At 41.9% G+C, this 16154-nt stretch overlaps 1 protein-coding gene across 1 annotated transcript in view; it reads right to left on the bottom strand.

Annotated features, from left to right (window-relative positions):
- Positions 1–16154, bottom strand: part of LOC140486199 (cilia and flagella-associated protein 47-like) — a 482883-nt gene that overhangs the window by 255788 nt on the left and 210941 nt on the right. Inside the window, exons 45-46 of the mRNA XM_072584990.1 lie at positions 8576–8805; positions 6238–6418 (exon numbers count right to left, since the gene is read on the bottom strand). Coding sequence (XP_072441091.1) covers positions 6238–6418; positions 8576–8805 — 411 coding nt within the window. The remainder of the gene's footprint in view (positions 1–6237; positions 6419–8575; positions 8806–16154) is intronic.

Below are 16154 nucleotides of genomic sequence, written 5' to 3'. Positions count from 1 at the left end.
CGGAAGGAAGAATTATAGGGTGACAGGAAGGAATCAAATTCACTCTTGGAAAATGTATCACCTCAGTGTTGAGTCCTGAAGATTGCAAAGTGTGAGAGTGGAAAATGAGGTGCTGTTCATTCAGCTTGTTTTGAGTTTCAGTGGTATAATGCAGCAGGCCTAAGACAGGAATGTCAGCAAGATGGTGTATTGAAAAGGCCAACAACTGGAACGTCACAGAAAGTCTTATGGCCAGACAATAGGTATTCCGCAAATTGTGCAACCAATCTGCATTTTCTCTTGCCCGAGTAAAGGAGACCGCATTGTGAGCAGTGTATATGGTAGATCAGACTGAAAGAAGTAGAAGTAAAATGCTGCTCCATCTGGAAGATGTGTTTGGAGCCTTGGACAGTGAAGAAAGAGACGATATAAAAGAAGCAACTTGACACTTGCTGCAATTGTATGAGAAGGTGCTATGGGAGAGTAACTAAGTGTTAGGGGTGACAAAGGAGTTAACCAGAGTGTCACAGAGGGAATGGTCCCAGTAAGATGTTGTTCAAGAGATGAGAAATAGGAGAAGAAGATACATTTGGTGATTGCATTCTGCTGAACGTGGCAGAAATAGCAGAGGAATACGGAGGCTAGTGCGTGGATATTGAAAACAAGGGAGACTCCCTAGCGTTATTCTGGGAGAGAGGGGAAGAGGTGAGGACAGAAAGGTGGGAAATAGGTCAGACACAGCTGAATGGGGAATCCTCCACTGAAGAACAAGGAGGGCATCTTCGAGGCACTTCTGTGGAAGGTGGCATGGTCAGAATAAATGCGACATAGAGAAAGGAATGGAGTCTTTATAAGAAGCAGATGTGCGGAAGTGTAGTTCACGTGATTATGGAACGGTAGTTTTGTAGTGGATGTTGGTGTTTAGCCTATGGAAACAGAAGTAAAGGAAGTAAAGGAAGGAAAGGAAACAGTTGGAGAAAGACCAGGTGAAGGTGAGAGAAGGAAGAAAACTGAAAGCAAAATGGTCCCAAGTAGGACTGGAACAAGGAGTGTTCCATATATGCCACAAAACCCACTATTCATATTACATTGCACAAAGTCGATCTCAGAAATTCCATTTAAGTTATCTAAGCTCTTGCTGCACTAAAACTCTGAATCACACAAAGCTTATTAATAGATTTACATAAACATTGTTTGCAAAAAGGACATATTAGGTTGATGGACTCTCTAAAAAATTTAAAATTCATGATCTTAGGATGAACAATGCATTGCTAAACAATTGCAAATGAAAGTGCCTTTTGACACCAATCAACGTCAATGTCTTTTGCTGACAACAGCTTCAAAATTTTGATCTCAGAATAATCAAAGTTGATCAGTCTTCTGGTACATTAGTAGGTTTCCTCTTGTGGGTATTGAGTTTAATCAATTTCTTGATTTACTTGCTCTCTTTCTGACAAAATTAATTTTTGATGATTGAAAAGCTTATAGCATGGCTATTTTTTGAAAACTACAATTGGCAAAATTACATGTCAGATTATATAGGCTGTGCTTTCTTCCACTGAAGGGTTCGCATCAGAAAGGAATTGGAATTGTATTTTGATTTAAAACTATACTAGAATTTAGAACAGTTTTTATATTTTTACCTGTTGCTTTTAATTCAAGGTAAAATGGTATAGTTTGGAGAACATGAAGTGATTTCACATTAACCTGCCCAGAGACAAACCCATGTTACCAGCTTGTTAGGGGGGCAGAAACTCAAATTTGAAGTCAGGAGAACAAACATGGCAGCAGCAGGCAATGCTGCTGCTCAGACTCTCCGAATCAATGAGACAAGTATATGGGGGAGGAAAAGTCATAATGGCTGCTGGATGCATGCCGATGGGAAAAAGAACTGACTCATGTTAACCACCAAGCAGAATGGTGATGAGGAAAGATTCATGCTTCAAAAGAAAGAGGCTTGTGAAGAGTTAAAGACCACTGAATCACCATCAATATCATCAGTGGTCCCTCGCAGGATGATCCTCGTCCACTCTCAGGGTAAGTCCGTTGGTAACTGTACAGTTCGATGCGGCTTCCACATTCAGGTGGCATAAGGTGGCCATGTGAAGGAGTGGGTGGTTAGTTGAGGTGGCAGTGCACTCCTTACACTGTTTTTGCCTAGCTTCCACTTTTACCCGATAGCAAATCTCAAGTTGCTCGATGCCTTCATGGATGCTCCTACTCCACTTTAGACAGCCTTGGGCCAGTGATTCCTTGGTGTTTGTGGGAATGCCACACTTCGCCAATAAGGTCTTGAGGGTATCCCTAAAGCATTCCTCTGTCCACTTGCGGCTCGCCTGTCATTTTGGAGTTGGGAGTAGAGGGCCTGCTTGGGGAGTCTCATGTTGGTCATGCAGACCACGTGCCAAGGCCATCATAGCCAGTCAAGGGTGGTCAGTGTCTCAATGATGGGGATGTTAGTCACTGAATTACCAGAGGGTACTTGGCTACTGCAAATCTATTCAATATTGCTCATGGAGTTCAGTGAAGGGAATTTTGTTAAAAAGGACACTGGATGATTTATCCTACTTGGGCAGGAGGAAAAGATCCTATTAGAGATGGAACGCATTTGAAATTTCAAATCCAAGACAACATTTCTGCTGTGAGTACAAGTCTTGTGTAAGTCTTCACTTAAACATGTGGTTGTGTTCCTGAAAACTGTCACTGTAATGGAAATGGATTTCAGTGAAGTCTGGTTTCCCTTAGAAATTAATGTTAAAGCTCGAGTTAGATTCCTGCTGAAATATTTTGCACAAACAAAATCCATGTACATATTTCAATATTTACGTTACTTATATACTTCCAGCTGAAATAACTCACAAAGTAAAAATGAATCTCTAAATATGAATGAAATACTGTACAATTAGGTACATCAGGACTTTATAGCAGGAAACAACTTTAAAACATTATTAAGTTGAAATGATGTACATTCCTAAAAGCCTTTAATAAATAAGGGAATTTTTAGAACAAAATAGATTTTGAAATGCGGAACATATACAACATATGTGTAAGCATGGGCAATTGCATATACTCCCACAGTTTAAATTTTGCCTGGCAACAGCTCTCTAATTGGTTAAGCTGAAGACTGTTTCAAACCTGAAGGCACAAAGAGAAGGAGGGAATGAGAACATCCATTCTGAAGATACCATAAACTCCCCCTCTCTATTCATGACAGAAAATCCCAGTAAGTTTAAAATAAAGAATTCATATAAGACCTAAGTTAACTTGATGAACCATGAATCAAAGGACAACCATCAACCTACAGACATCAGCAGCTCGACATTGCAAAAACCAAAAGGACTGGGAGAAAAATAACTTTCCACCTCGTGATCAGGAGTTTTGACATTTAGAATTTTATTTACCTGTCATTTTTCTTTTTCCACCCCCAGTGTATTGTTACAACACCAATATGGAGCCAAACAAAATCAGCCTTTCTCCTCTGTGTTTGCAACACAATGAATTGAAAACCTTCAAAGACCCTTAAAACTGACCCCAATGGTTCCGAAACAGACCGTTGAATAACCAATCACAGACTTTGCAAAAAATCAATTCTTGCCAATGCTTTATAGCTCAAACAAAAAAAAACAATTTATGAACTATACAACAACTTCAGCAGACCAAATTTCAACATCAAAGTCATTTACATGGTGTCTGTGATTTAAATCCAATAAGCTTTGCTTTCAGCACCATTCATACAACATTCAAACAGACAAACAAACACAGTTAGTAGAGAAATAAAAGAAAATAACAAAACTGGCCAGATTACTTAAGTGATTCGCACAGTGCGTTGTCCACAGGAACAATAATAGTTTCTTGGTTGATTTTCTAAAGATGTTTATCATAGTCACCCTTATACTTCACGAAGGTAAAGGCAATAATAATTATTACTTAGTCTTCTGTTCTCTGAACTTCAAAAGGTTGATAAGGAGTGTTAAGCTGGAAACATTCAAATCTTCATGATGTAGCTTTAACAGCCAAATTCCTTCTCACATAAAATGTAGTCCAAAACCCAATTAAAACTCTCACTCACTGACAGACTCTCTGTCCCTTCTATGAGGTCTCAATTACCATTCAATAACTGCCATCTGCTTGAGTATAAAGTCTTTTCCAGATTTGCTAAAGCCATTTCCCAGGTACAGATCTCATTACTAGTTAACATTTGCTATCTGTTTAAACATAATGCTCTTCCCCGGTGACAAACAGTCTGCATTACCTTTGATCAGGAACCAAACTGCAATTAACTTCTGGGCCTGGCCTAATGAAGACACAAAAGATTGTTTGAACTGGTTTCCTTTTAAAACAAGCTGTTACTCACAGTCAAAAAGTCATTTTTAGCTCATACTTCATAGATCACAGCTCAAATGAAAACTGATAAAAGAATAAAATTAAAATGATGAGAAGTCAGTGAGAGCTCTAATAATATGTATTAAACTGTTAATCTTTTATCTGGTTTAGTCAAGATTTAGTTTGTGCGTATTTGAGAATTTTAAGGTGAATAATTTAGGTTGCATAAATTAGAAATCATTTGTTTTTTCTGTTCTTTCTAAACTAAACTATTATAATCAATAGAGTTATCTGTACTATTAGTGAATAAACCTGGTGTGGTTTGCTTTTGTCCTGAATAGTAGTCAGTCAGGCAAATTGGGTTTTGGAGGTTTCATTGGAATTTTATATACTAATGCATTTTATGATAATTTGTGTCACAGTGGGCATGATTATTGGCACATTATTCTCAGTTAAAGTCATGATATATTGAGCCACCATTGCCCTAAACAAATATTATACTGTGACAGATTAGGATGAGTTTATGTTCTATGAACATAATGTGAAGACAGGTGAAATCACCACAAAACTGGAGAAAAGGTGCAGGCGGTGACACCCAATACCCAGGACAGGCTTTGCCTACCTCCATCCCTGCCACCTCTCAGCCTGCTAATACCGCCACACCAACAGTAATACTGCAATTCTGGATCCTACCACCAGTTTTCACAAGTGATAGTCCCCGTGAAGGAACATTGATGCTCAGAGTTACCCAAATGAGAGTTACCCAAATGCTTCTTCATCTGATTAGCAGCAAAGGCTTACAAAGAGAAGGTGTTCATCTTTGTCAAGATCTTCAAAATGAATCATCTTTTCAATTTGGAGTGCAATTCTGTCCTTTTAATGTTCCTCACTGCCTATTTCAGTGATAGAGTGGCAATGCTGCTGTAGCACCATTAGGATTTGGATTTTTGCTCACCCCAAATGTTGGGTACCTGGCAGGAGTCTGCATGCAGCTACAATGAGTTTGACTGGGGCAGACATGGAAAGGCAGGTAGAAGCATTACACCACCAAAACCTCCCTTCTCAAAGAGTTCACCCCCTTTATGTCTGACCTAGCACTGTCCACATTGTTTTGATTCACAAAGAATAATTTAAAACTACCATAATTTTACTTGTATGATCAATATATAGGCTACTGATTGAGATACTAAGCTACGATTTAGAATGTAGAATTTGAATAATTTAAACCTCCTTGCTAAGTTAGTTAAACATCTCAGGGTAAAACATAATAAAATGTTTGACCAATAGTTTAATTAAGCTCTTGTAAAACTACTTTGGCAGCTAAGAAAAGAAGCAAAATCATGATTTGCCATCTAGTGAAAAAAACAGTCATGATACACAGAAATCAACGCTTCTATTTTTTACTAAAGTATTTTGTGGTAATAAGATGTTTTGCATTTTTTTAATGAACCTTCGATTTACCTAGATAATCCATGACTAGCACCTTAGGTAATGATATCTATATAAACCTTTAATAACACAAAAACAGAGAATATCATGAACTAAATAAACAAAGATTGTATTACATTTGGGATTTTATGAAAGTTATATAACTCATAAGCCAAAATTGCACACAGTTCACTGAATATTGAGAAAAACATACTTCAAGATACAAAATAACTTCTTGGAAACACAGGAAATATTTTTAATTGATGCCTATTTTTTTGAATATTTTCTACAGCGCATAGTTAAGATCTACTGCTTTTTAAAGATATGAAAGAATGACTGACAACAAAACGAAAGCATTTAACATCTAAGGTAAACATTATTTCTTTGTGTCATAAATATTAATTCATACTAATAAATATTAATTGTTACTCACCAATTATAAATCAAGCTTTATGAAGTAAATTAGCTAAAATAAGGTTGAATGACAAAATATATTTCAAACATTACCTGTTTTATTCACGTTCCTTCCACATGTCTCTGGTGACTCTGCAGTCACCCTGCGTGCTCTGGATACAGGAATCGATATTTTGTCTGGACATTCAAAATTGCCCGGCATGGATAATTCTACAGTGTACTCAATGACTTTTGGCCCTGTGCAATCTGTTGTTAAGGCATGTAGCACGTTTTTCTGCACAAAATAATATTTATCATTATAAATCATTTGTAATATTTAATGCTGTATGAGCCATTTTATAAGTTTACTCATGACAGAGTGAAATTTTCTGCATTATGTACTATTAGCTTCTTTTTTACGTAAGTCAAAAGAGAAAAGTCTGCTCAGTGCCTGTTTTGACAAAACAGCCTGTCAAAATAGACATTCAATTGAAAATATGTTTTGGCTTCAGCTTTACTGCTTTAGAAGTCCAAGGGATATCGAAATTAAAGCTTGTGGTATACAACTGGTTCAGCTATTCATCACTATATCAAGCATTATCAGACCCATTACTTCTATTACGCCAAAACTGCTCACTAATCCATAATTATTCAGCAATGCAAAAAATAACCCCTGGCTTCCTTCTCCAGTGCCACCTATCTCTTCAAACCGCTCGTCCGTACCTCATTAGACAAGTGCAAGGATTTCCTTGTCTCCAAACAAGAGACCATTCATTCAACTGCTTTTGTTGCAACCCTCTGTCTCCCTTATTCATTAGCCAAATTTTCCTTATCGTTCTCCTGCACCAGCTGAATCTTTCAACTTTCTCCATGTTCACTTCTATCCTCCCTAATGTCCTCTCTTGTCCATAAGACTCACTTTCCAAATCTCAGTCCTATTCCCACTAAACTACTGGCAAATCAACTTTCCTTTCTCTTCTCCAAGCTGATATCTTAAAGGTCCCCTCTTTTAAGATGCATCTACTCTGAATCCCAATGCGGTTTCAGGACTGAAAAGTCTACAACAGGAAGACAAGTCATGGTCCAGGATGTTAACATACTATTATCAATTTGCATTGACAATGTGACACTGAAGGTTGTTCATAGTTTCATATAGCTAAGTACCCAAGTAGCGCAAATCTATCACTTGTTGCTGAAATCCACACACTGTGCAGAAAGGCTTTTATGTGCATAAACTTTTATGTCCAACCTGAGTGAGAGTGTAAAACAACAGCAACCAACTGAGAACAACAAACTGTGAGATGACCAAGCCCGTAGCCTTAGTGCACTCCTCCTTAAGGGTGATGCCTGGAGATGATAGACAAGAGATAAAGCTGAATACATTCCATCTTCCCTGTTGCAGATGTATACTCAATAGCTTTTTAGCAGGACAAGGTCATCAATGCAAAGATCCTAGGGCATGCTAGCTCCATCAGCATATTCTCATTGCCAACTCAATGACCAGTGGATGGCCACATGCATCCAGTCACGTGACCAAAGACCTTCTTTACTGTACTGGCCACAAGGTGTCAACCTCCTAGGTATCCAGATCGCCACTTCAAAACAGTTGCAAGTGAAATATAAAGGTGATGGACACTGCCCCTGACAACTGCTGCTCTGTAGACTGACTTTTTGGAAGGGCACTGGAAGGTCTTCCAGTTTGGAAACTCACACACGAGAAAACATTTATCCTGAAGAGTCTGATTCCCCTGAAATTAACTATACTGCTGTTTCTTCAACTAAAAACTTCATTTGTCTACTCTGAAGTCAAAACAAAACTAATCACTTTGTTCTGTTTCTTCTGCCTGTCAGAAACTCTATAAACATTGTATCCATTCACATGACAAGGGCTATCATAGGTGTTTGATGGCTGTCAGAAGTTTTCTTGATAATGAGGTATTTAAGTCATTGTTACAGAATAATTTTCTGACCTTTAACAAAAAGCCTTCATAAGACTCACCAAAATCCCTCTAATCCCTTGAGTCCTACCAAGCAATTTCTAACAATCTTCTGAGGACAGAGCTCTGGAGTGTCAAAAAGAACATTCCTCCTAGTATGTATCATATCTATCTATAGTGCGAGAAACTGAATAACATTGTTTCATCTGAGGTGAAACTAAATGAGCAATAAGTTGAATTCATAACTAAATAAAGGTGAAATTGAATCAGTGTAACTGTTCAGATCATAACAAAATATGGGACTATGATGATGGATGGAAACAAAATGGATGATGAAAACAGAATGGAATATAACTCCATGAATAATTAGTAACAGACCTCTTTCCACTGTCACTGATGTAAAAAATATCTAAGTGTATGTGATGCTTCTACTCATCAGTATTCTGGTAAAATGTCAAAACAAGCAGAGTGAGAAATGAGAAGAGATTTTGAGAAACTATGGCAGATGTTCCTACCTGGGTGCAGCAGGGATTAGAAGCTGCAGCTGAAGCTCGGACACTGCTGCTTTCCAATGTTCCTGCAATTTTTCTACGTTTGTATTCTGTTTGTGACATCTGTTGCTGTCCTACAATTGCCAAAGCTTTCTCTCTGGCTTCATTAATCAATGGAATTTTCACTTCTTGATCGAAGGTACAGTTGGCATTGCATTTGTAGTATAGAATTACTTGCGTTGCATTCTTGTTGTCTGGAACAAAAAATGTACTTCTTTAAGACTCAGCATTTATTTTTGAAATTTGAACTCAGAAAACTTCAGTAAGAGGGAGATAACACTTAGCTCAATTAAAGTGCCCTTCTTGGTCTGATCTTAACCTTAGCATTCTGCTTTCTCAACCAATTCGTTCAATCTTTTATTCCAGAAACAAACCTCCAAAAGTCCATGGAAGTTGGCAAAGAAGAATATAGAGGATATTCATATAACTTTCCAGGAAATGATCTCATCCAAACTTCGCAGTAAAGTGAGATTCTAGTTTAGGGCGGCACGGTGGCACAGTGGTTAGCACTGCTGCCTCACAGCGCCAGAGACCTGGGTTCAATTCCCACCTCAGGCGACTGACTGTGTGGAGTTTGCACATTCTCCCCGTGTCTGCGTGGGTTTCCTCCGAGTGCTCCGGTTTCCTCCCACAGTCCAAAGATGTGCAGGTCAGGTGAATTGGCCATGCTAAATTGTCCGTAGTGTTAGGTAAGGGGTAAATGTAGGGGTATGGGTGGGTTGCGCTTCGGCGGGGCGGTGTGGACTTGTTGGGCCGAAGGGCCTGTTTCCACACTGTAAGTAATCTAAAAAAATTTCAATAAGGCAAAGAAACACGCACCCAGCTCTGAAGATAGAGGTTAGGAAGAATGACCAAAAGCTGTGTGAAAGGATTTATCTTAAGGAGGGTTTTCAAGCTGAAGAGAGTTTTGGAGCAGAAAAAATAGATTTAAGGGAAAGACTTTTTAAGTTGAGCCAACTCCGAGGATCCTGGCTGAGGAAGCCCTAACCCCACCTCCAGCAGATACCATTTTTACATGTCATGAAAAGGGTTGCTACAGGGAGGAAATCACAAAAGTATTAAACAACAATCTATTGGAGCTTTTAAAATTGTGCTGAGTTGAAATAAACCTCACTTTCACAGTTCTAAGGCCTGACAATGTTATGCTGGTGTCATAAGCACATCAAAAAGCTAGAATTATGTGTTTCTCCCTTGTACAGAATTCAGCTAACACGTTAAACACTGAAGAGTCGGTGGCTGATTACAAGGGTGGAGTGGAAGAGGAAGAACAAATCTGTGTGGCGCTTACGGAATATTCCTTACATTCGCAAGGACAGTCTGCCATGCTCTCTGAGATAAGAATAAATGAAGGAAGGAAGATGGAAAAAATGCATGCAGCACCTTCCTACAGACAGGCAACAGAAGAAGGTGTGACGAAAGGCAGGGTACCCAGGAAGGAAGTTGCAGAGCAGCAGGAAAGAGATAGGGAAGGAGATACTTCCTTCAGGACAGGATATACCATAGCCAAATATGATCAACATGATTGATAAATGTCTGGTTATGTGGATAAATGTCTGGTTATCCACTTTGGTGGCAAGAACAGGAAGGCAGATTACTACCTCAATGGTATCAAATTAGGTAAAGGGGCTGTTCAGAGAGATCTGGGTGTTCTTGTCCACACCAGTCAATGAAGGCAAGCATGCAGGTACAGCAGGTCGTGAAGAAGGCTAATAGCATGCTGGCCTTCATAACAAGAGGGATTGAGTATAGAAGCAAAGAGGTGCTTCTGCAGCTGTACAGGGCCCTGGTGAGACCACACCTGGAGTACTGTGTACAGTTCTGGTCTCCAAATTTGAGGAAAGACATTCTGGCTATTGAGGGAGTGCAGCGTAGGTTCACGAGGTCAATTCCTGGAATGGCAGGATTGCCTTACACGGAAAGACTGAAGCGACTGGGCTTGTATACCCTTGAGTTTAGAAGACTGAGAGGGGATCTGATTGAAACGTATAGGATTATGAAAGGATTGGACACTCTGGCAGGAGGAAACATATTTCTGCTGATGGGGGAGTGCCGAACCAGAGGACACAGCTTAAAAATACGGGGTAGACCATTTAGGACAGAGATGAGGAGAAACTACTTCACCCAGAGAGTGGTGGCTGTGTGGAATGCTCTGCCCCAGAGGGCAGTGGAGGCCCAGTCTCTGGATTCATTTAAGAAAGAATTGGATAGAGCTCTTAAAGATAGTGGAGTCAAGGGTTATGGAGATAAGGCTGGAACAGGATACTGATTGGGAATGATCAGCCATGATCATATTGAATGGCGGTGCAGGCTCGAAGGGCTGAATGGCCTACTCCTGCATCTATTGTCTATTGTCTATTGTCTAAGACAGTGGAGGCAAAGGCTCTAAACTTCAAAATAAATAGTTAGAGACATCTTTGCCACAGTGGAGCAGGATTTTGTACAATCAACTCATTCCCATGCACTGCCTGTTGTACCAAAGATTACTATTGCTCTCAATTTCTACATGATGTAACAACACTATGACTTCTGTCACTTTATTTTGAAGGGAGGCTTTGAGCCAAAGGTACTGAGCTGTCACTCCGAGCCAACAGAAAAAAACAGCTTGTGCGATCTTGAGTTTTTTAAATTAAAATTGGAATAATAGAAGCATCATGAATGGATAGCACAGGCTCCTATAGAACCAGGGTTTTAGTTCAGCTTTTTCAACAGCTGTTGGGGGTTTGGAAGCTCTCTCCCTCTTCCGCTCTCTCTCTACCAGAACTTTCTCTCTGTTACAGCAAAAAGCTTGGGTTCTCTTTCTGCTGTCAGAATCACATATGAGACAATCTGTTTTACTGACTTTGCTTTTGCCAAGGATGTGTTTGTGGGATGTTGTTATATTGGAACAGTTGCTGTTTAGTAGTCAAGTAATCTAATATGCTGTTAAGTTTTACAATAGAGTTAATGTTACACTAATTCTTCTTTCTTTTGTTTGTATTTTAACTGGGGCTAAGAATAAAGTTGTTTTGCTTAAAGCTATGTAGTGTGACCAATTAAATTACATCTAGCATACAGCACCTTACACTTGCCTTTAAATAAGACAAATGTTAGGATCTCAGCTATCTCCTTGATATATTTGAGTGGGGTTTGGTCTGATCTATAAACATGGCCTGTTCCTTTCTTCCTCTGCCACATCTCTTAATTACCAACTGATGCACCTTAATTGTCACTGTTATATTTTTTGTTAGATGAAGAAGCACATCATCTTGCCAAAAGATGTTGCATTGGGAAACAGAGGGCAATAGTCCCTGCCTCTGCAGCTGGCATGCCACATCAGTATACAGGCACCAGTACAATGCCTGGAAACTAATGAACAGAAAATTGTGTCAAAGAAAGTGAGGACTGCAGATGGTGGAGATCAGAGTCAAAACGTGTGGTGTTGGAAAAGCACGGCTGGTCAGGCAGCATCCGAGAATCAGGACAGTCGATGTTTCGGGTGTAAGCCCATCAGGAGTGTTAGGGGGTAAGTGGACTGAGAGATAACTGGGAGGGGGTGGGGCTGGGGGCAAGGTAGCTGGAAATGTAATAGGTAGACGAGGGTGGGTGTTGATGGTGATAGGTCGGAGAGGAGGGTGGAGGGAATAGGTGGGAAGGAAGATGGACAGGTAGGACAGTTCAAGAGGGCAGTGCCGAGTTGGAGGGTTGGATCTGGGATAAGGTGGGGGGAGGGGAGATCAGAAAACTGGTGAAATCGACATTGATCCCGTGTGATTGGATGATCCCAGATGGAAAATGAGGTGTTCTTTCTCCAGGTATTGAGCAGCCAGAGTTTTAGAAAATCGTGTCATTCCATCAATGTACAGGTCATGTGCATTCACAGCAATGTTTCCCTGCACATTTGTGCATATTCCCTTGGGAAGGTGCCACACCTCTTTAAGTCTGATGCAGTAAGACTGCAACAACCCTTCCCTATGGTCAGGTTATCATGATGATGTCATGGTGAATATTAATCACAAGGAAGCTCTGATTAGTGAAGAAACAATGATATTTTTCATTGATTATTTCAGTACTATTTCTAGGATTTGGCGAATATTGGAAAAATGGGAAGTTGCATTTTAATAACTTGTAAAAAAGAAGTGTTTTTTAAGGCAGTGACATTACAGCCAAAGCCAAAATCTTGTACATTCAAATCTAAGTAAATATGGATATCCACTTATCTCACTGTGGATTACCAGGACAAGTGAACATCTCATACACATCAACCTCAGACACAACCCAAGATGTTTGCCTCCATGAGGCTGCTTTTGGAAATATTTATTCTGAGAAACATTTTACAAAGCAAACTTTTTTAAAAAAAACTTTATGGAGACCATTGTTTGAAACTACATTATACCTCATATCAATTGATATTTCAATTTAATATACCACTTGTTCCTGTATATTTAGAAACATAAGTTACAAGCAGTTGATCATGCAAAACAAAGTAAAATCTTATGTGCAGTACATGCAACAAAAATAAGTGAAGTTTAAATTTAATCAACCTGAAGTGATAAAGAATATTCTATATGGTAAACATGAACCCTGGGCTGCAGCATGAGCACACATCAATGAATTTAATACATGCCGTGATGTCGAACAATTCTTCCGTCGCCTCCGCCTCCGAGCTTACTTTCACAATCAGGACTCCCGCCCACCTTCCGAGGACCCCTTCGCCCACCTCCAACACACTGCATCTACCTGGACACCCCGCGCTGGCCTATTACCTGCCCTCGACCTCTTCATTTCCAACTGCTGCCGGGACATTAACCGTCTCAACCTGTCGTCCCCCCTCCCCGACTCCAACCTCTCACCCTCACAACGCGCAGCCCTCCAATCCCTCTGTTCCAGTCCCAACCTCACCATCAAGCCAGCAGATAAAGGGGGTGCAGTGGTAGTCTGGCGCACTGACCTCTACACCGCTGAAGCCAGACGTCAACTCAAGGACACCTCTTCCTACTGCCCCCTCGACCATGACCCCACCCCCCATCACCAAACCATCATCTCCCAGACCATACAGAACCTCATCACCTCAGGAGATCTCCCACCCACAGCTTCCAACCTCATAGTCCAGGAAACCCGCACTACCCGGTTCTACCTCCTTCCCAAGATCCACAAGCCTGACCACCCTGGCCGACCCATTGTCTCAGCATGCTCTTGCCCCACTGAACTCACCTCTACCTACCTCGACACTGTCCTATCCCCCCTAATCCAGGAACTCCCCACATACATTCGAGACACGACCCACGCCCTCCACCTCCTCCAAGACTTCCGTTTCCCTGGCCCCCAACACCTCATCTTCACCATGGATATCCAATCCCTCTACACCTGCATCCGCCATGACCAGGGCCTCCAAGCCCTCCGTTTTTTCCTCTTCAGACGTCCCCAACAGTACCCTTCCACCAACACTCTCATTCGTTTGGCCGAACTGGTCCTCACCCTTAACAATTTCTCCTTTGAATCCTCCCACTTCCTCCAGACCAAAGGGGTAGTCATGGGAACACGTATGGGCCCCAGCTATGCTTGTCTCTTTGTTGGCTACGTAGAGCAGTTGATCTTCCGTAATTATACCGGCACCACTCCCACCTCTTCCTCCGCTACATTGATGACTGCATTGGCACCACCTCGTGCTCCCGCGAGGAGGTTGAGCAATTCATCAACTTCATCAACACATTCCACCTTGACCTTAAATTTACCTGGACCATCTCTGACACCTCGCTCCCCTTCCTGGACCTTTCCATCTCCAGTAATGATGACCGACTTGACACTGACATTTTTTACAAACCCACCGGCTCCCACAGCTACCTGGATTACACCTCTTCCCACCCTACCTCTTGCAAAAATGCCATCCCCTATTCCCAATTCCTCCGCCTCCACCGGATCTGCTCCCAGGAGGACCAGTTCCACCACAGAACACACCAGATGGCCTCCTTCTTTAGAGACCGCAATTTTCCTTCCCACGTGGTTAAAGATGCCCTCCAATGCACCTCATCCACATCCCGCACCTCCGCCCTCAGACCCCACCCCTCCAACCGTAACAAGGACAGAACGCCCTGGTGCTCACCTTCCACCCTATAAACCTTCGCAAAAACCAAATCATCCGCCGACATTTCCGCCACCTCCAAACAGACCCCACCACCAGGGATATATTTCCCTCCCCACCCCTTTCTGCCTTCCGCAAAGACCATTCCCTCCGTGACTACCTGGTCAGGTCCACGTCCCCCTACAACCCACCCTCCCATCCTGGCACTTTCCCCTGCCACCGTAGGAACTGTAAAACCTGTGCCCACACCTCCTCTCTCACCTCTATCCAAGGCACTAAAGGAGCCTTCCACATCCATCAAAGTTTTACTTGCACATCCATTAATATCATTTATTGTATCCGTTGCTCCCGATGCGGTCTCCTCTACATTGGGGAGACTGGGAGCCTCCTAGCAGAGCGCTTTAGAGAACATCTCCGGGACACCCGCACCAATCAACCAAACCGCCCCGTGGCCCAACATTTCAACTCCCCCTCCCACTCTGCCGAGGACACGGAGGTCCTGGGCCTCCTTCACCACCGCTCCCTCACTACCAGACGCCTGGAGGAAGAACGCCTCATCTTCCGCCTCGGAACACCTCAACCCCAGGGCATCAATGTGGACTTCAATAGTTTCTTCATTTCCCCTTCCCCCACCTCACCCTAGTTCTAAACTTCCAGCTCAGCACTGTCCCCATGACTTGTGCGGACTTGTCCTACCTGCTTATCTCCTTTTCCACCTATCTACTCCACCCTCTCCTCCCTGACTTAACACCTTCATTCCCTCCCCCACTCACCCATTGTACTCTATGCTACCTTCTCCCCACCCCCACCCTCCTCTTGCTTATCTCTCCACGCTTCAGGCTCACTGCCTTTATTCCTGATGAAGGGCTTTTGCCCGAAACGTCGATTTCGAAGCTACTTGGATGCTGCCTGAACTGCTGTGCTCTTCCAGCACCACAAATCCAGAATCCATTTTCTCCTAAGTTCAATGTTCTTTTCTACTGTAGTTTATCACTATGGCCCAATTTCTACCTCTTGTTATAGAGTCATAGAGATGTACAGCATGGAAACAAACCTTTCAGTCCAACCCGTCCATGCCGACCAGATATCCCAACCCAATCTAGTCCCACCTGCCAGCACCCGGCCCACATCCCTCCAAACCCTTCCTATTCATATACCCATCCAGATGCCTTTTAAATGTTGCAATTGTACCAGCCTCCACCACCTCTTCTGGCAGCTCATTCCATACACGCGCCACCCTCTGCATGAAAAGTTGCCCCTTAGATCCCTTTTATATCTCTCCCCTCTCACCTTAAACCCATGCCCTCTAGTTCTGGACTCCCCGACCCCAGGGAAAAAAACTTTGCCTATTTATCCTATCCATGCCACTCATAATTTTTTAAACCTCTATTAGGTCACCCCTCAGCCTCCAACGCTCCAGGCAAAACAGCCCCAGCCTGTTCAGCATCTCCCTGTAGTTCAAATCCTCCAACCCTGGCAACATCC

The sequence above is a fragment of the Chiloscyllium punctatum genome, chromosome 15 (genome assembly GCF_047496795.1).
Source record: "Chiloscyllium punctatum isolate Juve2018m chromosome 15, sChiPun1.3, whole genome shotgun sequence".
Lineage (NCBI taxonomy): Eukaryota > Metazoa > Chordata > Chondrichthyes > Orectolobiformes > Hemiscylliidae > Chiloscyllium > Chiloscyllium punctatum.
Note: the sequence above shows the minus strand (reverse complement) of the source record. Positions and strands in the feature narration are given on the sequence as shown.